The 25,192-nt window shown below is 48.6% G+C and overlaps 1 protein-coding gene across 1 annotated transcript; it reads right to left on the bottom strand.

The window, feature by feature from the left end:
* Nucleotides 1-51: 51 nt before the first annotated feature.
* On the bottom strand, nucleotides 52-24,506 carry ILVBL (ilvB acetolactate synthase like). The gene is made up of 15 exons (XM_056847799.1): nucleotides 24,372-24,506; nucleotides 22,838-23,039; nucleotides 21,674-21,801; nucleotides 19,935-20,073; nucleotides 14,990-15,101; nucleotides 13,708-13,807; nucleotides 11,759-11,856; nucleotides 10,602-10,738; nucleotides 9,006-9,140; nucleotides 7,903-8,017; nucleotides 7,024-7,193; nucleotides 5,444-5,514; nucleotides 3,338-3,409; nucleotides 1,001-1,106; nucleotides 52-230 (listed from the first exon to the last, which is right to left on the bottom strand). Exons 1-15 carry the CDS (start codon nucleotides 24,504-24,506, stop codon nucleotides 52-54), a joined length of 1,899 nt encoding a protein of 632 aa, XP_056703777.1.
* Between the last annotated feature and the right edge of the window lie 686 nt (nucleotides 24,507-25,192).

Raw genomic sequence — 25,192 nt, 5'->3', positions numbered from 1 at the left:
GGCAGAAGCCACATCACTGACTCCTCGCGTCTTGAGGGCCCGACTTAGCCTCTAGACAGCGATGGAGCCGTCGCGGAAGTTCGTCTTCCCGATGAGGGCGTTGATGAGGGCGGGCCGCCCGCTCCGGCACTCCGCCTGCGCGGCTCGGATGACATCGTCCATCTGCTCTTCATTCTGGCGGGAGAGCAGGAAGCCCTTCCCGCCTAAGCCTTCCGCCACCACGTGGTAATCTGTGGAGAAGACAACGAGATGCGTTTCAGAGGGGAGCTGCGATAGTCTGCAGGGGAACAGCTAGATTCGAATACAGTAGCACCGCACAGACCAACAAGGGTTTTTTTTGGGGGGGGGGAGCTTTCACATGAAGCTGCCTTATACTGAACCAGACCCTTGGTCCATCAAAGTCAGTATTGTCTACTCAGACCAGCAGCGGCTCTCCAGGGTCTCAGGCAGAGGTCTTTCACATCACCTACTTGCCTGGTCCCTTTAACTGGAGATGCTGGGGATTGAACCAGGGACCTTCTGCATGCCGAGCAGATGCTCTACCACTGAGCCACAGCCTTTCCCAAACTAAATCAGACCCTTGGTCCATCAAAGTCAGTATTGTCTACTCAGACCGGCAGCAGCTCTCCAGGGTCTCAGCCAGGGGTCTTTCCTATCACCTCCTTGCCTGGTCCCTTTAACTGGAGATGCCGGGGATTGAACCTGGGACCTTCTGCATGCCAAGCAGATGCTCTACCGCTGAGCCACGGCCCCTCCCCAGATTCCTAAATTTGGGGAAAGGATTGGGGAAGGAGATGCAGTGTGTTGTGCGACGTGCACTGTGTGACTTGAAGGAAAGCTGCGGTGGCCTTTTTGTGTTTCTGCGGCGGCCGTTTTGTGGCTGCGGCCACCACTTTATGGTCAGAATTCCAAAAGCTCCTGCAGGCGCAAAAAAAAAAAAAAGTTGGGGGCTCCGGGTTTCAGGCGTGACTCCGAATGCTGTTTAGACCTGTCAGCTCACCCAAGTAATCCAGGTTACAGGCGACGCTGCTTCCGAGCATGGGGACCTGCTCTCGGGAGATCTGGCTCCAACAGGCATCATTCCCCACCAGGGCGATGACGGGCGTCTGACGGAGCAACAGAGGGATACAGAACCAGAGTTCAGAAAGCTGATCCAACCGTCCTTCCCCAGCAGTCCTTTTGTTCTCAGGCCACCTGGACAGGAGCGGGGGTTGACCGCGCAGTTATATGACCGATGAAGCAATTGCCCAAAGAAGAAGAAGGGGGTTGGACTAGATGACCCTGGTAGTCCCTTCCAACTCTTATGATTCTATGATTCCTAAAAGAAGAGTTGGCTCTTATACCCCAATTTTCTCTACATTTACTAAAGAGAATCAAACCGTCTTGAAATCTCCTTCCCTTCCCCTCCCTCCAACAGACACCATGTGAGGTAATTGGGGCTGGGAGAGTTCTGAGAGAACTGTGACTGGCCCAGGGTCACCCAGCAGGCTTCATGTGGAGAAGTGGTGAATTGAACCTGGTTCTCCAGATTATAGTCCACCGCCAGCATGGTCTAGTGATCAGATCAGATTTTTTAATACGGCCCAAGCCAATAAAGCAGCAGTACACACAGTCTAGGAGAGAGTAGGAATCAATTGTCAGTTCTCACAATGGTGGGATGTGAGCAGTGGGGTGCCTCAGGGATCTGTGTTGGGACCGGTGCTTTTCAACCTGTTCATCAATGACCTGGAGTTGGGGTTAAACAGTGAAGTAGCCAAGTTTGCAGATGACACCAAATTATTTAGGGTGGTTAAAACAAAATTGGACTGCGAAGAGCTCCAGAAGGATCTCTGCATACTGGAAGAATGGGCATTAAAATGGCAAATGAGATTCAATGTGAGTAAAGTGACACATATTGGGGCAAAAAATCCCAACTTCACATATACACTGACGGGAGCTGTGCTGGCAGCGACAGACCAAGAAAGGGATCTTGGGGTGGTAGTGGATAGCTCAATGAAAATGTCAACCCAGTGTGCGGCTGCTGTAAAAAAGGCAAATTCCATGCTGGCCATAATTAGACGAGGAAGAGAGAATAAAACTGCTGATATCATACTGCCCTTGTACAAATCTATGGTGAGACCACACTTGGAATACTGTGTAGAGTTCTGGTCACAACACCTAAAAAAGGATATTGCACAGCTTGAGAAGGTGCAGAAAAGAGCAACCAAAATGATTAGGGGACTAGAGCAACTGTCCTATGGGGAGCGGTTAAGACGCTTAGGGCTGTTTAGCTTGGAAAGAAGGCGGCTGAGGGGAGACATGACAGAGGTCTATAAAATTATGCATGGTTTGGAGAGAGACAACAGGGAGAAGTTTTTCTCCCTCTCCCATAATACTAGAATGCGGGGTCATCTGCTGAAGCTGGAGGGTGAGAGATTCAAAACAGAGAAAAGGAAGTATTTTTTCACACAACTCATAGTTAAATAATGGAACTCCCTGCCCCAGGATGTAGTGATGGCTGCCAGCTAGGAGGGCTTTAAAAGGGGAGTGGACATATTCATGGAGGAAAGGGGTATTCATGGCTATTAGTTAGAATGGATACTAGTCGTGCTGTATACCTATTCTCTCTAGTATCAGAGGAGCATGCCTATTATATTGGGTGCGGTGGAACACAGGCAGGATGGTGCTGCTGCAGTCGTCTTGCTTGTGGGCTTCCCAGAGGCACCTGATTGGCCACTGTGTGAACAGTCTGCTGGACTTGATGGGCCTCGGTCTGATCCAGCAGGGCTTTTCTTATGTTCTTATGTCCAGTGGTTAAGAGCAGCACACTCTCATCTGGAGAACCAGGTTCGATTCCCCACTCCTCCACATGAGCGGCGGACTCTACTCTGGAGAATCTGATTTGTTTCCCCACTCCTCCACATGAGCAGCGGACTCTTAATTTCTCACTCCTCCACATGACTCTTAATTCCTCGCTCCTCCATCTGTCAGCAATGCTGATTCTGTGACCTTAGGCAGATGATGAGAGGGAGGTTATCTTGGCCATCTTCTGGTCACCAGGGATGTGTGTGTGGGGGGGGGGGGGGAGGAAGTTGTGAATTTCCTGCATTGTGAGGTGATCCAATCCAGGGCCCGATCCATCCCTATGAGGGGCCCCCGCTGCCAGGCATATCTCCCTCTCCTCCTCAGTTCCTGACATTTATTTCTTTACTTGCTTCATTTATACCCAACTTGCTTCATTTAAACTCAGGGTTAGAAATGGAAAAGGACGGGAAACCCCACGTATGTTGCCTTGAGCTCCTCGGAAGGAGGATGGGATTAAAAAAAATTGCAATTTGATAGTTAATCCGTAATTTACCTTATGTCGCACAAAGGTGTCAAACTCCATTACGCTGAACCCGAGAGAGCCATCTCCATACAGAATCCAGACCTGGCAAGGTGTAAAAAGAAAAAAAAGGAGGTCAAGTATAGTAGCCAGGAACTACAGAGGAGGGTGATGCGGGAACCCCACAAGATTTCACCACCCGGCTGCCCCAGGGGGAGCAGCTGTGAGAGGGCTACTCAACATGGAGCACGAAAACGGACCCAAGACGACGGTATTATCAACAGCGATCTTTTCTTTCCCCCCCTCTCATAATTTATTTTTAAAAACACAAATACAAAAGGGGTGCAAATCTATAAGTAGAAAAGAGCAAGAGTCTGGTAGCACCTTAAAGATTGACAATGTTTCTGGCAGGGTACGGAGCTTTCATGAGCCACAGCTCACTTTTTCAGATAACAGATGGAACGTGAGTCCATCTATCCTTAAGTAGAGCCGAGTGAATTAGACACACAACGGAAATGGAAATGCCCAAAGCAAGTAAATGACATTAGCAGGTGTGATTGGCTTAGGTGTGATATGCAGTAGTAGGCCTGGAGAAATCAGCATTGCTAATGAGACAGGAATCCCAGGTCCCTATTCAATCCAGGAGAATGCATTGCCTTGAGCTTCATTATTAGTATTAATTCATTAGCAGGCATGATTGGATCAGGTGTGATATGCAGAGAGGTAATAGGCGTGGAGAAATCAGCATTGGTAATGAGACAGGAATCCCAGATCTCTATTAAGTCCTGGAGAATGCATAGTCTTGAGCTTCATTATTAGTTCTAATTCAGCATTCTCTCTTTCTAATCTCCCTTCGAAATGCCTTTGTAAGAGAACTGCTCCTCTTAAAGCAGCAACTGAATGTCCTGGAAGGTTAAAATGTTCCCCCACGGGTTTCTGAATGTTGTGGTTTAATAAGTAATTATGCTTAGGATGGCAACAGCCAGTGATTCTAATGGAGGCAGGACTATCTTCTTGTCAGAGGGAGGGGAATGGAGGAGGAGAAAACATTCCCAAAAAGGAAAACACAGCATTGCTCCTTGGTGTTGAGAGTTCTCAGCCAAACCTATTTTGGCTCTGAGGATCATTCCTCAGTAAGGCTGCAGAGACCGCAGTTTGCATATCTGAAAGGAGGAATGTGGAGCGCTTTGAAGCCAAGAAGCCTGTAGCCACAAGCAAGATGTCCATAGAAAAGCAGAATACACTGGTGGGTGGCAGCAATCTTTCCAAGAGGGACCCCCTAGGAGCTAAAATGACCAAAGAAGAAGGCACACCTACCAAAGGATATTGCAGAGCTTGAGGTGAGAAAAAAGCAACCAAAATGATCAGGGGACCAGAGCAACTGCCCTGAGGAGCGGTTAAAATGCTTAGGGCTGCTTAGCTTGGAAAGAAGGTGGTTAAGGGGAGAAATGATAGAGGTCTATAAAATCATGTATGGTATGGAGAAAGTGGGCAGGGAGAAGCTTTTCTCTCTCTCTTATCATACTAAAATGCGGGGGCATCTGCTGAAGCTGTTGAGTGACAGATTCAAAACAGGTAAAAGGAAGCACTGAATTGTGGAACTCCCTGCCCCAGGATGTGGTGATGGCCGCCAGCTTGGAAGGCTTTAAGAGGGGAGTGGACCTGTTCATGGAGAAAAGGGCTATTCATGGCTACTAGTAAAAATGGATGCTAGTCATGATGCACACCTATTCTCTCCACTACCAGAGGAGCATGCCTATTATATTAGGTGCTGTGGAACACTGGCAGGACAATGCTGCTGCAGTCGTCTCACTTGTGGGCTTCCTAGAGGCACCTGGTCGGCCACTGTGCAAACAGACTACTGGACCTGATGGGCCTTGGTCTGATCCAGCAGGGCTTTTCTTATGTTCTTAAGGCAGCAGGAAAAGAGGAAGACCCAACAGGAGATGAATTGACTCTATCAAAGGAAGCCACGGCCTTCAGTTAGCAAGACCTGAGCAAGGCTGTTAACGAGAGGATGTTTTGGAGGACGTTGAGTCACAGGGTCACCGTAAGTCGGAAGTGACTTTGAGGGCACTTCAGACGCGCACACATCCCACTGAAGCTCCTGCTCTTGGCCTCTTAGTATGGAGTACTAACCTCAGACTCCGGTCTGCAGAGCTTGGCTCCCAAGGCAAAGCCCCCGCCAACTCCCAGGGTCCCGAAAGCTCCTGTGGTGGGAAGAGATGGTGGATCAGTGATGGGTTGTCTAGTCCACATTTCCTGTCCTTAGACAGGAAATCTGCTGGATATCCAGCATAGAATCATAGAGTTGGAAGGGACCACCAGGGTCATCTAGTCCAACCCCCTGCACAATGCAGGAAATGCACAACTACCTCCCCCCACACACACACCCAGTGAACCCTACTCTATGCCCAGAAGATGGCCAAGGTGCACTCCCTCTCATCATCTGCCTCAGGTCATAAAATCAGCATTGCTGACAGATGGCCATCTAACATAGCTCTAGCATAACTCTGAAGACGTGAGCCCATGGGGGATGGCTGGCACAGCTGCCTTGAGGTCTTTGACCTGCCACAGGCCATAGGTCAGTGTTGTTGAAAGAAAGTTGGGCCGTCCGGCTCTCCTCCACAGTCGTGGTGGGATGGTAGGAGAGGGGCTCTTAATCTGTAGAACAGGGGGACCTGCAAGCACCTTTGGAATGCTGACACAGCGTGGTAGGCTAAGCCCCCAAAAATGGCCGCCACAGGAAGCGGAGCCAGCCACAAAATGGCTGCCGCAGCTTGCCTTCAATCACGCAGTGAAGATCCTTGTGCCGTGGTGGCAGCTGCTGCTGAACCTATAACTGCTCATTCTAAGGCCTTAGGCAGATCACGAGAGGGAGGGCAGGAAGGTTTGCGGCAATGTTTGGCTCTTGTGGCCCTTTCTTGCATGCCCAGGGTAGTGCCGATCGCCCCTTTGGGGTCAGGAGGCAATTTTCCTCCAGGCCAGATTGGCCAGGGATCATGGAGGGTGGGGTTTTGAGTTTTTTTGCCATCTTCTGGGTGTGGAGTAGGGGTCATTAGGGGTGTGGAGGGGGAGGTAGTTGTGAAATTCCTGCATTGTGCAGGGGGCTGGACTAGATAACCCTGGTGGTCCCCTCCAACTCTGTGATTCTATGGTACTCTCTGCCATCCCAGATCACTCAGTCCAACCCCCTAACAAAAGATCACTTGCCTAAAAAGCTTTACCTCGCCGTGTTTGTTCATCTCAGTTTTTCGGAATACCGCCACCGAGTGGTTTGCCCACTTATTATTTGACAACCCCTCGTCTTTCTAGAGCCTTCTGCTCAGCTAGACTGAATGCCAACCCCTCTGTGGTTATGCAGGGCAGAATTTTGAACATACCATACCCAGACACGACCTGTCCTTGCCCTTTTGGCTCTACTGATTCACTAGCTCATGCCCTCTTGGGATGCCGCTTTTATGAGGAACTTAGATCACGTTATATCTTTCCCCTTTTAATATATAAATCTAATGCCTCTGTGTCCAACATAATGCCTTTTTTATTAAGTGACCGGGATCCCAAGGCTACATTGTCAGTGGCAAGATTGATCTCAGTCCTCACATCCCTGCAACGTTAGATTTAAAACCACGCTGCTCAAGATCAATGGATCAAGGAGCTTCAAAGAGATGAAAGGAAAGGAAAAAGCTTTACCAGCCCCCGCCCCGCTCTCACGTTACCTGGATCCAGCCATGCCAGCGGACGAGGGGGCTGCACGATATAGGCGGCGCTCCCCACGAAGTCACCCCCGTCCACCACCAGCACGCTGTCTTCGGGAAGCAAGCTGTCAACGTGATGCAGCACCTTCAGCGGGTTGAGGTGCTGCTCCATCGGCTCCTCCGCCTTCTCGCTGCGGAGGGAGGGATGGTCAGGAGAGGTCAGAAGCCGGCCCCCCACCAGGCACACACACACCCCGCCCCAGAAGAGCACACAGTTATGCAAGGACAGATATTTTCCCATATCAAATCTACGGCCTATTTTTACTTCTATACGTAGTTAGAAATAATAATCAACAGTAGATTCTGCATTCTAGATGTCCGCCAACCTGCTCCGCCATCCTAAAGCTCGAACCAAGAGGCCCCAGAGGCACACTAGAAAGGCAGAGGAACTTTCTAACAGTCAGAGCGGTTCCTCAGTGGAACAGGCTTTCTCAGGAGGTGGCAAGCTCTCCTTCCCTGGAGGTTTTCAAACAGAGGCTAAATGGCCATCTTTCAACAATGCTGATTCTATGACCTTAGGCAGATGATGAGAGGGAAAGGCACCTTGGCCATCTTCTGGGCATGGAGTAGAGGTCACTGGGGGTGTGGGCGGGGAGGTAGTTGTGAATTTCCTGCATTGTGCAAGGGGTTGAACTAGATGACCCTGGTGGTCCCTTCCAACTCTATGATTCTATTATTCCAACAGAGACCGCTGCGTTGGCCGCCCAACCATCTCCCCATTCCATGGACAGGAACAGCCATCAGCGTCAGTTGGAAACTTCCAGACGGGCTCCAATGACTAGATCCATCTGCCTCTAGGGGGTGGATCATCCTAATATAGGAACCTGCGCAGTTTCTAACCTGTTTATTTTCTCCTTCACCCGATCCGTCTCCTTCAGGCTCAGTGCCCACTCCTGAGGGCAGGAGTATCCCTTGAGTCCTTTGTTCAGCTGCACCAGGAAGGATCCTGCATCCGCTGTAGAAGAAGAGGAGTTGGTTTTTATACCCTGCTTTACCTTTAAGGAGTCTCAAAGTGTCTCACAATCACATTCTCTTCCTCTCCTCACAGCAAGCGCCTTGTGAGGTAGGTGAGGCTGAGAGAGTTCAGAGAGAACCGTGACTAGCCTAAGGTCACCCAGCAGGCTTCATGCAGAGGAGTGGAGACCCAAACCCATATTCTCCAGACTAGAATCCACTGCTCAAGTGGAGGAGTGGGGAATCAAACCGGGTTCACCAGGTTCAATTCTGCCGCTCATGTGGAGTGGGAAATCAAACCCAGTTCTCCCGATTAGAGTCTGCCTCTCATGTGGACGAGTGGGGAATCGAACCCGGTTCTCCAGATTAGAGTCCGCTTCTCATAATCACTACACTACACTGGCTGTAGGAAAGGAATTCAAGAATCCTGGAACCCACAAATCTGCGCCGGATAGTAGAGGCCCAGCACAGCCGCGGCATTCTTGGCAGCGGCATTCTTGGCAGCGGTCACTCTTCATGTGGAAGAGTGGAGAATTGAACCCAGTTCTCCAGATTAGAGTGCCTCTCATGTGGAGGAGTGGAGAATCGAACCCAGTTCTCCAGATTAGAGTCTGCCTCTCATGTGGAGGAGTGGGGAATCGAACCCAGTTCTCCAGATTAGAGTCTGCCTCTCATGGGGAGGAGTGGAGAATCGAACCCAGTTCTCCAGATTAGAGTCTGCCTCTCATGTGGACGAGTGGAGAATCAAACCAGGTTCTCCAGATTAGAGTCCGCTTCTCTTAACCACTACACCACGCTGGCTGTAGGAAAGGAATTCAAGAATCCTGGAACCCACAAATCTGCGCCGGGTAGTAGAGGCCCAGCACAGCTGCGGCATTCTTGGCAGCGGTCGCCGGCCTCACTGTTGCCTCCCTCCGGCAATCCTGCTCTTCCAAATCCCAGGGCCTTCCCCACCGCTCCCACGCTGTAGACCCTGGTGGGCAATTTACCTCTAATGGCCAAATGGGGTTTCCAGAAGATGTGGGCATTCTTGAGCAGCTGAGCTCGGTCTCGGTTGACTGCAATGACTTTGCTGCGCCTGCTCAGGACGCGCCCGAAGGACAGGCGGAAATCGCAGACAGTACCTGGAGAAAAAGAATTTACGGGATCAGGTGAATCACTGTATGGTCGGACACCTACGGAATTACTTGCCCTTCTCTGAACTATGCCCCCCCTCCAAATACCCCCAATGCTTCCAGAAAGCCCCCCTTTCCTTACTGTCCCACCAATCAAAAGAAGCTCGTCTGGCGGGCACACAAGAGGGAGCCTTCTCGGTGGCAGCCCCACGATTATGGAACAACCCTCCCAAGGGAGGTGCACCTGGCCCCCCTCCTCACTGTTGATCTTCAGGAGGCAGCTGAAGACAGTTTCATTTAGAAAAAAGAGAAAAGGGGGAATGAAACCCAACCTAGAAAACAGAAGCTGGGTACCCAAGGTTGGGTGGGATAAATAAAATATATAGATAATGAAAATGTAATTTATTTAAGGCTCTACGTCAAGATAAAAATTATTTAAAAACATTAAAACAGCACAATGGCATTTCCTAAGGTTGATATACTATAATCACATGGTAAGATTGTCTCAAGCTGTTATACTGAGCTGTATATGTCTCCCATACAAAATATGTGTGGTTATCAACCTTGTAAAACAGTTGTCTTACCAGATGTTTGTATAATTGGTAATATACAACCTGTATACATGCCTGGTCTGATATATAACTGTCTCTATATGTTTGTATAACTGGAAATAGACTATACAAACTATATACGTGCCTGGTCTGATATATAACTGTCTCTATATGTTTGTCTCTATATATAACTGTCTCTATATGTTTGTATATCTGGAAATAGACTATACAACCTATATACATGCCTGGTCTGATATATAACTGTCTCTATATGTTTGTATGTTTGGAAATAGACTATACAACCTATATACATGCCTGGTCTGATATATAACTGTCTCTATATGTTTGTATAACTGGAAATAGACTATACAACCTGTATACATGCCTGGTCTGAAATATAATTGTCTGTCTATGTTTGTATAACTGGAAATACGTGTGTATGTTTTACATGGGTTTCAATTGACCACTGAGGAAGGCCAAATAGGTCGAAATGTGTCTGGCACGTGGTTACAGTATATCAACCTTAGGAAATACCATCGTGCTGTTTTTAACTATTTTTAAAAAATAATTTTTATCTTGACATATCGCCTTAAATAAATTATATTTTCATTATCTATATATTTTATTTATCCCACCCAACCTTGGGTACCTAGGGACAGTTTTATTTAGGACAGCATTTGACTGGTTTAGTTTTTATTTACCGGCAGTCCTAATTAGAGTTTTAAAACTTGTAACGTTTTGCATGTTTGTGTTTTTTTATCATTGCTGCTGTATCTTCATCGTATTTATTTTGTTTGAAATCGTTTTATGTGCATTGTAAGCGGCCTTGAGTTGCACAAGGGAGAAAAGCGGCTAATAAAGGTTTTAAATAAATACAAGAAATAAATAAACGAACTTCAGAGCCAGATTCTCGGCTTACCTGCCAGGATTACCACGTCTGCCTCCTTGAGCGCCTCTCGGCGATTCTGACGGATGTGCAGGGGACTATTCTTTCCCAGCATGCCACGGGCCATGCCTCCCAAGAAGCAAGGAATCCCCAGTTCTTCTAACGAAGTCCTGCGAGAAAAGCAGAAGCTCTTTGCACGGAGGATTGGCCACCACCGGCAAAATCCCCTCTGGCTTGTGACCCTCAGCCACCCCTCTGCACCAATACAGACCCATATTTCCCTTTGCTCCCGGTTGTTAGAATCATAGAGTTGGAAGGGACCACCAGGGTCATCTAGTCCAACCCCCTGCACAATGCAGGAAATTCACAATTACCCCCACACCCCCAGTGACCCCTACTCCATGCCCAGAAGATGGCCAAGATGTCCTCCCTCTCATCACCTGCCTAAGAACAAACTAGCAAGTAGAAAACAAAGAGGACCATAGATTAAGAGCATAGAGATATGACATAATATACTGCCTAAGTAGGAAAGAATAATAGTATGTATGTGTTAGTTTTATCAAAATTTTGTATTTCTACCCAGAACGCATGAACACATGAAGCTGCCTTATACTGAACCAGACCCCCGGTCCATCAAAGTCAGTATTGTCTACTCAGACCGGCAGTGGCTCTCCAGGGTCTCAGGCAGAGGTCTTTCCCATCACCTACTTGCCTGGTCCCTTTAACTGGAGATGCCGGGGACTGAACCTGGGACCTACTGCATGCCAAGCAGATGCTCTACCACTGAGCCACAGCCCCGCCCCCAGAACCTTTCAGCACTATTTTCTACTTTTCTGCATTTTTTTCTATTTTTAATTTCGGGTTTCATTTATGTGTTTATTTGTTTATTTATGATAGAGAGAGAGAGAGAGAGAGAGAGAGAGAGAGAGAGATTGAAATGGAAATGACATATGAATAATAAATACATAAATACATAAAATATAAATGAATATATATTGAAATGAAAAATGAAACATGAATAAAAATAAATAAACAGTGACAGTGCACCTGAGCCAGTAGCAGTCTACCACAAAGCCTAGTGGCTTTCCAGCGCCACAATCAAGACGCAGATGGCGATCTCTGCAGAGGGCCGCCATCACAGGCGGGGGCCTTTCTTGGGATTTCTCCAAGGGCCGCAGAGCACCACTCACCTGAGCACCTCTACGGGAGTCGGGGGCAAGGTCACCTGGCTGCCGAGAAGGATGACCGGCTTCTTGGCCCGGCTGATGAGCTCCACGCACTGCTGAACCTGCACAGAGAACGATGCTCAGGTAAGGGCCAAGCAGGGATGGACCCTGGCCCAGAGCAACGACACCGGGTCAGGACTGGACTGGGTTTGATTCTCTGGGGATCCAGGGAGCAGAATTCTCTTAACGTCAGGCCTTAGGGGAAGGGTGTACAGGGAAGAGAAACCAAAGAGGCTGCAACAAGACCAGGTGGCTATTTTTCCATCTTGGCACATGCCAAGCGGAGATCGTTCAGTTGCCCCTTTGCTGTTGTTATTTGTGCACATTGTGACACACGGTGCCAAACGTCTGTTAACATAAGAAAGGCCCTGCTGGATCAGAACACACAACAACATTGGCTGACTGGCCTAAAACGAACACTGACCCAACTTAAAACTTTTCTCCCTCTCTCATAATACCAGAACGTGGGGGACATCTGCTGAAGGTGGAGGGTGAGAGATTCAAAACTGATAAAAGGAGGTATTTCTTCACACAACGCATAGTTAACTTGTGGAACTCCCTGCCCCAGGATGTGGTGACAGCTGCCAACTTGGAAGGCTTGAAGAGGGGAGTGGACATGTTCATGGAAGAGAAAAGTATTCATGGCTACTAGTAATAATGGATGCTAGTCATGATGCATACCTCTTCCTCCAGAATCAGAGGAGCATGCTGAATATATTAGGTGCTGTGAAACACAGGCAGGATAATGCTGCTGCAGTCGTCTTGTTTGTGGGCTTCCTGGAGGCACCTGGTTGGCCTCTGTGTGAACAGACTGCTGGACTTGATGGGCCTTGGTCTGATCCAGCAGGGCCTTTCTTACATTCTTATGATGCACACCTATTCTCTCCAGGTTCAGAGGAGCATGCCCATTATCTTAGGTGCTGTGAAACACAGGCAGGATAATGCTGCTGCAGTCATCTTGTTTGTGAGCTTCCTGGAGGCACCTGGTTGGCTACCGTGTGAACGGACTGCTGGACTTGATGGACCTTTGTCTGATCCAGCAAGGCTTTTTTTATGTTCTTAAGTTAACAGACGTTTGGCACTACCTAACTTAGCTTCTGCGAACTGATAAGCGCGGGCTAGCCTGGCCCATTCGGGTCAGGAGTCCATCTTTAAGGAGCCTCGAAGCAGCTTACAATCGCCTTCCCTTCCCCGCCCCACAACAGACACCTTGTGAGGTAGATGGGGCTGAGAGAGTTCGGAGAGGACTGTGATTGGCCTAAGGTCACCCAGCTGGCTTCATGTGGAGGAGTGGGGAAACTAACCCGGTTCTCCAGATTAGCGTCTGGAGTAGTGGGGAATCGAACCCATTCCTCTGGATTAAGTCCATCACTCTTAACCATTACCCCTTCTGGCTCTCTAACTTCCAGTTGAACATGTGGCTCCCCTGATAAATGGGTGCACCAACAGTGGCTCATTTCAGCCAGTGTGGTGTAGTGGTTAAGAGCGGTGGTTTGAAGAGGTGGACTCTGATCTGGAGAACCAGGTTTGATTCCCCACTCCTCCACATGAGTGGGGGAGGCTAATCTGGTGAACCGGGCTGGTTTTCCCACTCCTCCACATGAAGCCAGCTGGGTGACCTTGGGCCAGTCGCAGAAGAAGAAGAGTTGGTTTTTATATGCTGACTTTCTCTACCACTTCAGGAAGAATCAAACCGGCTTACAATCTCCTTCCCTTCCCCTCCCCACAACAGACAACCTGTGAGGTAGGTGGGGGCTGAGAAAGTGTGACTAGTGCCTTCTCCCTCTCTGCAGAAGTCGTGAAATGAGTGACAAACGGGAAAAACAAACCACAAGCACTCCCTCCCTTTCTCGTTTTTTCAACTGGGCTCAGTTGAGTTTTGGACACTCTGGGCTGTCCTCTTGACGCCTCACCTGCTCCTTGGTGGCACATGGCACCTTTACTGGCAGAGGTGAAACGTCCCTCGCCTCCCACGCCCCGGCAAACAGGTTCGCCACGTAGCTGCGCAGATACCTAGGAAAGAGGACAGGACTGCTGAAACCAAGTGCCTAACAATGGCTGTAATTATTATTATTGTTGTTTATTTGATTTTATAGTCCGCACAGGAGAATGTAGTCCACGGTGGAGAAGATGCCGAACCTCAGCTTCTGGTTCTGTTGCCCAAAATAGGAGTGTTTAAAAATCGCTCCAAACGTCTGGGTGTTTAGGGAGTTGCTGGTAGTAAAGGTGGAAATCTGCAACCGGGAAGGGGAAAAAATCCCACCCCTGTACAATAAAACAGACTCTACTGAGAGCAAAGGATACACATCTCAAGGGAGAACTGCCAAAGTTTGATAAAATGCTATGCGTGATTTGAGACATTAAAGAAAAATGCCGCTACATTTTAAACCGCTCTAGAAGTTCAAGGGGGATTGCATGATAACAAGGCTTTAATTCAACCATCACATGGAGGGTGCTGAGTTGTTCTCTGTTGCCCCAGAAGGTCAGACCAGAACCAACTGGTTGAAATCAAATCAAAAGAGTTTCTGTCTAGACATTAGGAAGAACTATCTAACAGTCAGAGCAGTTCCTCAGTGGAACGGGCTTCCTCGGGAGGTGGTGAACTCTCCTTCCCTGGAGGTTTTTAAGCAGAGGCTAGATGGCCATCTGTCAGCAATGCTGATTCTGTGACCTTAGGCAGATGATGAGAGGGAGGACACCTTGGCCATCTTCTGGGCATGCAGTAGGGGTCACAGTTGGAAGGGACCACCAAGTTGTTTTCTGTTGCCCCAGAAGGTCGAACCAGAACCAACAGGTTTAAATTAAATCACATGAGTTTCCGTCTAGACATTAGGAAGAACTTTCTAACAGTCAGAGCGGTTCCTCAGTGGAACAGGCTTCCTCGGGAGGTGGTGAGCTCTCCTTCCCTGGAGGTTTTCAAGCAGAGGCTAGATGGCCATCTGTCAGCCATGCTGTTTCTATGTCCTTAGGGAGATCATGAGAGGGAGGGCATCTTGGCCATCTTCTAGGCATGGAGTAGGAGGTCACTGGGATGTGTGGGGGGGAGGTAGTTGTGAATTTCCCACATTGTGCAGGGGGTTGGGCTAGATGACCCTGGTGGTCCCTTCCAATCCTATGATTCTGTGAAACCAACTATTGCTCTGGCCCTCACTAGGTAACGGGTTTGCAGAGAGTTGTGAACGCCAGTTAACTCACCAGTTCACCACGTTTCCCACCAGGCCCTTGGGGGCCTCTGCTTTCACCAGCTCTCTCCGGACCAGATGGCAGGGATACAACACGTCCAAAGGGAACTCCACAAACACGGGACCTGCAAAGACAGCCAGGGCCCCTTCACACATCAGAGTACAAAGATTGAGCCTGGGGTCTCTACCTTGTGCCTGACGTAGAGCAGCTTGAGGTACTGGTTCTCTGATCAGGATCTAGACCAGCGGTTCCCAAACATTTTGGCCACCGCCATCCCCTCGGTCCCACAGACTCAACCCCATGTTAATGTGTTAAGAATGGCTTGAAATAGATGACCCTGGCTTCCGCATTCCTCCTGTGCCATTTTCTCAAACCACACATGGTGGCATATTTGATGCCACTTGTTTATGCAACATTTTGACAAGATACAATTAATCTTCACATGCTTGCATTTTCTAACGATGCTTGCATTTTCCAACGATGCTTGCATTTTCTAACATCTTGCCTAATTAAAGAAAACTTTTTTTTTTCAACAAAAGATACCCTTGGAAGGTTTCCTGCCTAGTTTTCTCACAATTATCTCCCTTGTACAGATTTAAAGACAAACAACTTTTATGAGATAGATCCTGGAGATATCTGTTGCAACATGTTTTAAATAGATAAACTCTTTTTTTATTATTAGATCGATCCTGGAGATATCTGCCGCAACTAGTTTAGAACTATCTCATCCAGATTCTTTAAGTGGGCGCAGGAGCAAACATCACGTTACGCTACCCTTCCCAATGAGTATGAATTAGGCTAACAGGGTAATTCCCCATACATGGTATTCCCTAATACTATGTATGGGTGTGAAAGCTGGACATTGAAGAAAGCTGATCCCTTTGAAATGTGGTGTTGGAGGAGAGTGGTACGGATACCCTGGACTGCCCAAAAAACCAAATCAGTGGGTTATAGATCAAATCAAGCCTGAACTGACCCTAGAAGCTGAAGTAACTAAACTGAGCTATTGTATTTTGGTCACATAATGAGAAGACAAGAGTCACTGGAAAAGACAATCATGCTAGGAAAAGTTGAGGGCAGCAGGAAAAGAGGAAGACCCAACAAGAGATGGATTGACTCTATAAAGGAAGCCACAGCCATAAATGTGCAAGACCTGAGCAAGGCTGTCAAAGATAGGGCATTTTGAAGGACATTGATTCATAGGGTCACCATGTGTCGGAAGCGACTTGATGGCACTTAATACACACACACACAAAGGGGTAATTACTGGACTATCAGTGAGGCAGCAAGTTACTAATTTACTATTAACTGGTAAACTCACATGACTCTTCTGGATATCGAACGAGTGTCTGAAGACAGAATTCATGCAGGTGGCTTGGAATGAGGATGGCCCACATCCTCCAGTGGGGGACTTTCTCAAGGAGAGAAAAGCCACTCAAAGCAAAGCAAGCAGCCAATTAGGGGAGGGGCTGCGGCTCAGTGGTAGAGCCTCTGCTTGGCATGCAGAAGGTCCCAGGTTCAATCCCCGGCATCTCCAATTTAAAGGAACCAGACAGGTAGGCGATGTGAACAGACCTCAGCCTGATATCATGGAGAGCCGCTGCTGGTCTGAATAGACAATACTGACTCTGATGGACCGAGGGTCTGATTCAGTAGAAGGCAGCTTCATGTGTTCAAGGGCACTGTGTAGAGCCAGCGTGGTGTTGTGGTTAGGAGCGATGGACTCTAATCTGGAGAACTGGGTTCGATTTCCCCACTCCTCCACATGCAGCCAGCTGGGTGACTTTGGGCCAATCACAGTTCTCTCCAAACCTTCTCAGCCCCACCTACCTCACAAGATGCCTGTTGTGGGGAGGGGAAGGGAAGGAGATTGTAAGCCAGTTTGAGTCTCCTTAAAAGGTAGAGAAAATCAGCATATAAAAACCAACTCTTCTTCTTCTAGGGCCTACCCACTTAATAAGAGTTTTGCTTATGAACTGAGATAGGGAGGAGCTGACCTGTATTGCTTGTATGTTTTTCTCACAAGACAACTTTGTGAAGGTTTCCTGCTTGGTTTGCGGGTCTTGGTTCAACAAACAGAATTCACAATTATCTCATTTGTACTATCGGATTTAAAGACTGACAAGACAACTTTCCTTAGGTAGACCCTGGAGCTATCAGACCCTAAATACTTTAAACAGATGAAGCCCTTTAGAACTGTTTAGTCCAGATTCTCTAAATGGTTGCAGGAGGAAAGCATCCTGTTACATGATCTATCTGTTGATGGCCTCCGAGGTTGAGGATGGGGTGCAGCATGGTGTAGTGGTTAAGAGCGGTGGTTTGGAGCGGTAGACTCTGATCTGGAAAGCAGGTTTGATTCCCCCACTCCTCCACATGAGCGGCGGAGGCTCATCTGGTGAACGGGGTTGGTTCCCCCACTCCTACACATGAAGCCAGCTGGGTGACTTTGGGCTAGACACCCAGCTGGACACCTGGGGATTGAATCCTAGAGTTGGAAGAGACCACCAGAGCCATCTAGTCCAACCCCCTGCACAATGCAGGAATTTCACAATCACCTCACCCCCCCACACCCCCAGAGACCCCTACTCCATGCCCAGAAGATGGCAACAAAAACCTTCCAGGATCCCTGGCCAATCTGGCCTAGAGAAAAAATTCCTTCCTGACACCAAAGTGGCAATCGGCATTTCCCTGGGCATGAAAGAAAGGGCCACGAGAGTCAAGCCCTGGTGCAGTCCTTTCTGCCCTCCCTCTCATGATCTGCCTAAGTTCAACGGTTGCTAGAACAAATCTTGCGAAATATTGGAAAAGCAATAAATTCCCTGATTTAAATAACTGGCTTGATAAGGTTAAAGAAACCTATGCTTTAAATAAGTTGACGTATTATAACGACGACAAAAATACGGAAAAACTGGGCGCTCGCTGGAATTTACAATTTAAAGGATAGAAAAAACACTACAAGGTGTAAATTGCAGAGAGGTAGTGATGTAATAATCATGTGGATCTTAGATAAACAGATAGAGTATTGCTTGGTTCACTGTTATGGGTATTTTAGTTATATTAGCAGCACGGTTTTAGTTTCTTTTCAAGAATTTGTATTTTGAGTATTTTAGTAATGTTATATTTCCATTTTCTTTTATTGTTATATTGTCATTTTCTCTTAGTAAAAAACAAACAAACAAATTGATTCTTGGGGTATGAGCTTTCGAGATTCAAAACTCCCTTTGGATACCTGACAAAGAGAGCTCTGTCAATCGAAAGTTCATGATCTGAAAACCTTGCTGGTCACGAAGGGGCTACTGGACTTGGACATAGTTGCTGTACTGCAGACCAACATCCTGAGAAAAAGTCTGCATGTTAACTCTTCAAACAAAACCCTGACCGTGGCCAGCCAACGGCAATTTCCCACTGCAAACCTGGTTTAAAGCAGGGGTGTCGAACTCATTTGTCACAAGGGCTGGATATAACAGAAATGTCACTTGGTCGGGTCTGGTCTCCCCAGCCCAGGTCGGGACTGGGGGAGGGTGGCTGCCTTGGCTGGCTTGTGGGCCGGAGAAGAGTCAGCACAGTGTAGTGGTTAAGAGCAGTGGACTCTGATCTGGAGAAGCGGGTTTGATTCCCCACTCCTCCACGTGAGCGGCGAATGCCAATCTGGTGAACTGGATTTGTTTCCCTGCTCCTCCACATGAAGCCAGCTGGGTGACCTTGGGCTAGTCACACTTTCTCAGCTCCACCTACCTCACAGGGTGCCTGCTGTGGGGAGGGGAAGGGAAGGCGATTGTAAGCCGGTTTGATTCTTCCTTAAGTGCTAGAGAAAGTTGGCATATAAAAACCAACTCTTCTTCAAGGGGCTGGATATGGCCCCTGGGACATAGGTTTGACACCCCTAGTTTGAAGGCTGTCTTCTGTGTCATAAGGGCTGAGCATTGAAAAAGACAGAACCAAAAGAGCATAGGAAAGACAGGAAAAGTTGAGGTGAAGAAAGAAGGGGGGGGGGGAATTATTGGTAGCATGTGTGTAAGAAAAACTAGTCCACAGAGAAGTCCCGGCAGACAGTATTCCCAAGTGCTTCTGCCAGAGTGGAAAAGAACTGACTAAAAGTCAGCTTTCCAAATCAAAGCTCTGCATAAGGACAAAGTCCATGTGTGTGATGTATAGGGAGGGGCAGTGGCTCAGTGGCAGAGCATCTGCCTGGCATGCAGAAGGTCCCAGGTTCAATCCCCAGCATCTCCAGTTAAAGGGACTAGGCAGGTAAGTGATGGGAGAGACCTCTGCCTGAGACCCTGGAGAGCCGCCGCCGGTCTGTGCAGACAATACTGACTTTGATGGACCGAAGGTCTGGTTCAGTATCAGGCAGCTTCATGTGTTCAAGGTAGACACTACCTACGCATTTGATATAGTTTTGGGGTGAGGGCCGTGGCTCAGTGGCAGAATATCTGCTTGGCTCGCAGAAGGTCCCAGGTTCAACCCCTGGAATCTCCAGTTAAAGGGACCAGGCAAGGAGGTGATGTGAAAGACCCCTGCCTGAGACCCTGGAGAGCCTTGGAGTAGGGGCCGTGGCTGAGTGGTAGAGCATCTGCTTGGCATGCAGAAGGTCCCAGGTTCAACCCCCGGCATCTCCAGTTAAAAAGACCGGGCATGTAGGTGATGTGAAAGACCGCTGCCTGAGACCCTAGACAGCTGTTGCTAGTCAGAGTAGACAATGCTGACTTTGATGGACTGAGGGTCTGATTCAGCATAAGGCGGCTTCACGTGTTAAAAACACAGCAGTGCCCAAAAGCGTCGACTCCCACCGCCGTCCCCCGCCACCAACGAGAGACAGAGGCAGCAGAGAAGAAAGACACAGACAGCCATTTTGTGGACCGCAGCAGTAACGCCACATGACCACACGCCGCTCCTCTCCTGCCGCTCACCGACCCGGAGGCAAGCGGAACAGACTTGTGGCGAGCGAGCAGCATACCTGGTGTGTCGCACTGAGCCACGGCGATGGCCTTCCGCAGCACGGGGACAATCTCCCGCACGGTCTTCACCGTGGCACAGAACTTGCAGAGGGGCTTGAAGAGAGACAGCTGGTCGATGTCCTGGAGAGCGCCTCGCCCCTGGGGGAGAAGAGAAGAAAACCTCAGCCGCACCCCCACAACCCTCGCCCCACACACACAGCGGGGTCTTGCCTTCGGGCACGCCTCCAGTGCTCACCAGTCACAGAACCACTGAGAGGGCCAGCAGAGGTGCAGTGCTGGAGAACACAGCCAGAGCCTGACTATTTAGAATCATAGAGATGGAAGGGACCACCCAGGGTCATCTAGTCCAACCCCCTGCACAATGCGGGAAATTCACAGCTACCTCCCCCCACACACTCCCAATGACCCCTTCTCCATACCCAGAAGATGGCCAAGATGCCCTCCCTCTCATGAACTGCCTAAGGTCATAGAATCAGCATTGCTGACAGATGGCCATCTAGCCTCTGCTTCAAAACCTCCAGGGAAGGAGAGCTCACCGCCTCCCGAGGAAGCCTGTTCCACTGAGGAACCGCTCTAACTGTTAGAAAATTCTTCCTAATGTCTAGACGGAAACTCTTTTGATTTAATTTCAACCCATTGGTTTTGGTCCGACCTTCTGGGGTAACAGAAAACAACTCAGCACCCTCCTCTCTATGACAGCCCTTCAAGTACTTGAAGATGGTTCTCATATCCCCTCTGTCTTCTCTCCAGGCGAAACATACCCAACTCCTTCAACCTTTCCTCATAAGACTTGGTCTCCAGACCCCTCACCATCTTTGTTGCCCTTCTCTGGACACGTTCCAGCTTGTCTGCATCTTGCTTAAATTTAAATTATTAAAATATTTACATCCTACCTTTCCTCACGGTTCAAGGCGACTTACGATAATCGTTAAAAACATTTCCCGTTAAAACCAAACATAAAATTAGCCATCCCCAAATCTCTCCCTCAAAAAATGCCTGCCGTTAACCCCCACCTCAAAAGCCTTGGGAAATAGAATCATAAAGTTGGAAGGGGCCAGAAAGGCCGTCTAGTCCAACCCCCTGCTCAATGCAGGATCAGCCAAGAGAATCCCTGACAAGTGTTTGTCCAGCCTCCACTTAAAGACTACCAGTGAGGGGGAGCTCACCACCTCCCCAGTTAGAAGAAGAGTTGGTTTTTATATGCCGGCTTTCTCTCCCACTTAAGGAAGAATAAAACCAGCTTACAACCACCTTCCCTTCCCCTCCCCACAACAGACACCTTGTGAGGTAGGTGTGGCTGAGAGAGCTGTGACTAAGCCCAACGTCTCCCAGCCAGCTTCTTGTGTAGGAGTGGGGAAACAAATCCAGTTCCCCAGATTAGCCTCCTCCGCTCATGTGTGGAGGAGTGGAGAATCAAACCTGGTTCTCTAGATCAGAGTCCACCGCTCCTAACGACTACACCACGCTGGCTCTCAATGTCACAGCCACCACCTTGAATTTAACTTGGAAACAGACCGGTGTAGCTGTTTCAAAACGGGCAGCTCATGCTCCCGGCAGCTGGCCCCTGACAACAGTCAGTCTGCCGCATTCTGGACCAGTTGTTGTTTCCGGGGTGTCTTCAAGGGCAGCCCCTGTGGAGAATCTTGCAGTAATCCAGCCGTGAGGTTACAGAGGCGCGGATCAGACCAGCCAGGAGAAACCCGTTCTGAACCCACAGCCAGGAGCTCCTGCCCCCTACCTTCTGCAGTGTAGCCGCAGCCCCTCCGATCAGCAGCACAGGAGACTCCGCCATCTGCGCATTCTTCATGGCCGTCACGGTGTTCGTCACTCCCGGTCCCGCTGTAACTGCGGCCACTCCCACCGTCCCTGTGCCAGAAAAGAGGGGTTATCCTGTGCCCCCCGGCCTCTGCCCATCATCAACCAAAATATTAAATAGGGGAGTGGTACCCAAAGTACATATAGAGAGAGAGAGAGAGAAAGGGAGAGAGAGAAAATAGCACTATGCACCTGAATGTAATAATTTATATAATTTCCAAAAAAGGTGATTTCTGATTTCAAATATCAATTTATAATTTTCAAACCACTTCTGTCGAAACAAAGCAAACTATTTTTTGCAAGGTTTCACGATAAAACCTTGTTTCACATCACAGCTTCATCAGAAGTCTGTCACTTTATATCTTGCCAGGGTGGTGCAGTGGTTTGGAGCGGTGGGCTCTGATCTGGAGAACCGGGTTTGATTCCCCCAATCCTCCACATGAGCGGCGGACGCCAATCTGGTGAACTGGGTTGGTTTCCCCGCTCCTCCACATGAAGTCAGCTGGGTGACCTTGGGCTAGTCACAGCTCTCTTAGAGCTCTCTCAGCCCAACCTACCTCACAGGGTGTCTGTTGTGGGGAGGGAAAGGGAAGGCGATTTTAAGCCGGTTTGATTCTCCCTTAAGTGGTAGAGAAAGTTGGCATATAAAAACCAACTCTCTTCATCTGCTTATACAGGAGAATCTTGACTGCTCCATTAAGTCTCTCTGCCAATCTAAACAGAATAATCTTCTTGGTAACAGGATTTGAATCAGAGAGGCTTAATGGAGTAGTCAAGATTCTCCTGTATAAGCAAGATATAAAGCAACAGCTTCGGATGAAGCTGTGATGTGATTTTCAAACCACTTCTGTCAAAACAAAGCAAACCATTTTCATAAGGTTTCACGATATATCCATGTTTCACATCAAGGATGTATCGCGAAACCTTAGAAAAATTGTTTGCTTTGTTTCGACAGAAGTGGCTTGGAAATTATAAATTGATATTTGAAATAAAAATCACCTTTTTTGGAAATTATATAAATTATTACGTTCAGGTGCATAGTGGTATTTTTTCTCTCTCAACATCAACCAAAAGCACAGAGGGGTACCTGAGAGCCGGGCCACGGCATCGGCCGCAAACACAGCCGTCGCTTCGTGCCTCGTGTCCACCACGCGGATGCCCATCTTCTCACTGGCCACCAGGATAGGAGAAATGTGTCCTCCCACCAGCGTGAAGATGTGGCGCACGCCGTGGGCTTTCAGCACTTCCGCCACAGTCTCCCCACCATGCCGAGGGCTCTGGGTGTCCACCTGAAACAAACACAGTTTGGAGGGGCCGCAGCTCGGTGGTAGAGCCTCTGCTTGGCATGCAGAAGGTCCCAGGTTCAATCCCCGGCATCTCCGGTTAAAGGGACTGAGCAAGTAGGTCACAGCCCATCCCCAAATTCTGAACATATGAAGCTGCCTTATATTGAACCAGACCCTGGGTCCATCAAAGTCAGTATTGTCTACTCAGACCAGCAGCGGCTCTCCAGGGTCTCAAACAGGGGTCTTTCTCATCACCTACCTGCCTAGTCCCTTTAACTGGAGATGCCAGGTGCCACTGAGCCACGGCCCCTCCCCTCATAATGCTGGACACTGCAATCCTAAACACACTTCTATTACTCTTAGGACTGCACTGTTAGCTTTCTACAAGCAAAACTGTAAGGAGCACATCAAAATTATTTAATGCTGTAGCTTGACTCAATGTACAGTATGACAAAAATTATGCGAGTCAAACTTTGTATTATAAAGCATTTCACTCATTCAAAAGTCAAGTCTCCCCGCCCCCCCATTGCTTCCCAGTTTTCCTGGTTTTTTATTTGCCTGGTCCTTCACGTGACTAGTCGGGACCAGAACGCACAGGGAGACAACAGAGTTTGCAGAACAAAGACATCTCAGATCCCCAGCTCTTGAAAGCCTCGTGACGATCTGTCTGGCATCTCGGCTGTTCAGCAAAAATTCCCCAACGTGTCGGATTCTTAGCCCAGAACCACTCTTAAAAAACTTTTTAAAAAGCCAAGATTCTTTGGAGAGGAACATTTTTTGAATTTAGCACGGCAGTACGCACAACAATCGAAGTCCCACAAATTCCTATCATGCTTCTGACGCATAGCAGGAGGGGCGGAAGATCAGGATCGGTCACTTGCTGCCAACATTTTACCACGCCATTTGAACAGAAATCTTACGGTGGCTAAAAATGCAAATGCAATCTTGGCCTGTATCAACAGCAGCATCGTGTCCAGAGAACGCGAAGTGATGGTATCGCTTTACTCTGCTCTGGTTAGACCTCCCCTATTATGTTCAGTTTTGGGCACCGCAATTTAAGAAAGAGGTAGACAAGCTGGAACGTGTCCAGAGGAGGACAGCTGCATGCTCCTCGGTCCGGGGATCACCAGTAGATTGTCGTTCATCGAGCATAAGTCTCCCTGAGGGGCATACCAGGAGAGGGGGGTCAGCACGACCGAATCCCAGGGTAACACCCCTAACAGAGGGCAGCTGGGTAAATGCGGCCACGCTTTGGGTCTACAACGTTGAAACCACACGCACCTTCTTGGGAGAGGGTATAGGTATCCGAAGACAGTAACCGGTTTCGGGATTTACCTGATGCCAAAGCCGGTAGATCAATCCCAGTTTGTGAGCTGACACGAAAGTCACCGTTAGCAACCCCAGCAGTGCCGAGAGCCATAGCGAAGGGCCGGCTGGGGCCAAAGCAATAAGAGAAGCGAAAGGATCCATTCAGTCAGCTAAGCAAGCGGTCCTGGCCTGAAAAAAAGAGGACAACGGGTCAACGCCATTCTCTGACTCGGGTACATCCGCACCAGCTGTGCTTTACCCCTTCAGACACACAACACTGATTTATTTTTATTTCGCTTCCCTGAGGCGAAAGACAAGGAAGAATTATTATTTCTCACGAGGGGCCTGGGATTCCCACCTTACCAAATACCTGTTGAGCCTCGGACACCCAAGTTCAGCTGCCAAAAGCTACTATATTGTCACAGCACGAGAAATAATGAGAGAGATTTGGTTCTTCGTGGCCAGGAAGTCTCCGAGCTTCGCAGGCCGCACCAATCGCTATGTCTACAGATCCATCACTAACATTTCTGAGTAGAGAGCTGTCACTTGTCAGTGAAGGAAAAGCAGCTAGAATTGCCTGCTATGTAGGCACAAAAGCGCCCCATAAATATGTAAATACTGCCATTGTTATCATAGGTATACAGAAAGAGAACTTTGTTATATAGCTTGGGTGGTGTTTTGCTATGTAAATATTTTAAAAATATAAAAACATATGAAAGGCCATGTTGGATCAGACCACGGCCCATCCAGTCCAGCAGCCTGTTCACACAGTGGCCAACCAGGTGCCTCCAGGAAGCCCCCAAACAAGACGACTGCAGCAGCACCATCCTGCCCGTGCTCCACAGCAC

Source organism: Euleptes europaea, chromosome 4, assembly GCF_029931775.1.
Source record: "Euleptes europaea isolate rEulEur1 chromosome 4, rEulEur1.hap1, whole genome shotgun sequence".
In the NCBI taxonomy this organism is placed as follows: Eukaryota; Metazoa; Chordata; class Lepidosauria; order Squamata; family Sphaerodactylidae; genus Euleptes; species Euleptes europaea.
This window is presented reverse-complemented; position numbering and strand designations above follow the sequence as displayed.